Here is a 1,819-nt window from a genome sequence, read left to right on the forward strand (position 1 = left end):
CCCGACGCTGGCGCGCGCGTAGGCACGCACCCGTATAATAAAACTTTCCTAGCTGTATCGATCGAATCGGAATATAATTTCGAATATTGTTTTGAAACTGTAGTACCACCTAATAATTTATACGTCTTGATTAAATATTCGTAATAACTATCTGCTAATCCACCAAAACTGATAGCACCGTTCAATTGTTGAGAAAAAGGTGAATTTGGTGTAAACCATAATGGTACCAAAGGTGGATGAAGGACTCTTGGAATAATACGATTTTCGATAAAATCAATTGCTCTTTGTGATAAATCAAACCATTGACGATCTTTTGTTATTTGTGAAAGTCTTATAAGTTCAAGTGTCATACTTCCTACTTCTGCGGCTGAAACGCTTCCTAATCGAAATCCACCAGGTGAACCAGGATCAATACGTCCTGCTGGAAGTCCTGAATCGGTATCGAATGCTCTACCTAAGATATGGGCGAGATCGATAGCTCGATCGAGAAGTAATTGATCACCAGTCAAGTCGTAGGCTCCTAAAAGTCCACCAAGATAACGGATACCAGTTTCGAATACCGGTAAACCGATGTTATGATCACGATGGATGGTAAGGGGTTGAGAGGAGGAGTCAGGGTCGGTAGTCGGAACGACCAGAGTTGGGGAAATGTATGGGTGACGCCAATCACGACCGGAGATCCAGTGGAAGTTGAGTTGGTTTATGTGTGGTCGACATAGTGTGTATTCTTCAGGGAAACCGAGGAGGAGGAGGGTGTCGAGGGAATCGATGATGGTAGCGCCCCAGCTGGTTGTGAGTGGAGTTTCTTAGAATGACAATGGACAAGTCATATGTGACTGAGTCACCAAGGGAGGGAAGGAAACTCCCACTCAAGATAACCAAGGAGTCGAGGGGAGATGACGGCACGAGGGAAATAAAGTGGGAATGACAATTTACATAGGCATTGGGATCACGTCGGAGAGGAGACGGGAGAAAGAGACGTGACAGGAGAAGGAATATGGGGGGGGGGGGGGAAGTCAGGACGTTTGGAAGAAGATAAAAGGTACATACTTGTTGAAAGGATTACTAGGTTGTTGCGAGACAGGTTTTACTTCATCATGACCTGGAGGTTAATTTGAGAACCTCTTGAATTGTGTAGATATCGTCCATGCGTACTCTGATCGAGCACGATAATCACGACCACGGCTTTGTAGAAGAATAAAAACGTTAGTGACTCACCCCAAGCATGATCTTTATATCCTTGCCAAGCATGTATAAAACCTCTTCTAACAGCTTGTTTCCTTTCTTCTCTTAATTTTCTCCTTTTCTTACTTTCTCTCCATTTCTTCATTCTTTCTTCATTTCCTTTCCCACCCTTCCCACCCTTCCCACCATGTTTAACATCTTCCACCTCCGTTCCTATCCCATCAAAACCTTCCCACTGAACTTTTCTGATCTCTCCCCTTTCTTCATCCCAAACTTTAGGTTTCTCCCAATTTCTAGCCCAAGAATCTTCCGAGACGTAATACCCAGTTCCAGTGACTTCCTCTTGAGTGGAAGATAAAACCTCATCTAATTCGTTTTCCGGGAAAGGATTTTCTTTTGGTGGACGTATGTTTTCCAAATCGATTTCCGGTAAAATAGTATTAGGTTCAGGTAAAGAAGTTGGATGAGGAGTAAAAGGTGGGATATTCGAAGGTATATGATGAGGAAAATAATGATCTCCATTTACTATTATGTATTCTTCTTGTTGTTTTGTATCATCATCATTCCCTCCATCTGAATTTGATGAGTTGTCATCGAATGGGAAATCTTCCCAATCATCTTCCATGTCAGATGA

General features: G+C 42.7%; 1 protein-coding gene across 1 annotated transcript; it reads right to left on the bottom strand.

The window, feature by feature from the left end:
- Positions 1–30: 30 nt before the first annotated feature.
- On the bottom strand, positions 31–1,810 carry TREMEDRAFT_66619 (uncharacterized protein; the record flags this gene model as incomplete). The annotated part of the gene is made up of 3 exons (XM_007008641.1): positions 31–786; positions 1,051–1,102; positions 1,219–1,810. Coding segments are annotated over 3 exons (1,400 nt in total), but the record flags the coding sequence as incomplete, so codon positions are not given.
- Between the last annotated feature and the right edge of the window lie 9 nt (positions 1,811–1,819).

The sequence above is a fragment of the Tremella mesenterica genome (assembly GCF_000271645.1).
Source record: "Tremella mesenterica DSM 1558 unplaced genomic scaffold TREMEscaffold_66, whole genome shotgun sequence".
Classification (NCBI taxonomy): domain Eukaryota; kingdom Fungi; phylum Basidiomycota; class Tremellomycetes; order Tremellales; family Tremellaceae; genus Tremella; species Tremella mesenterica.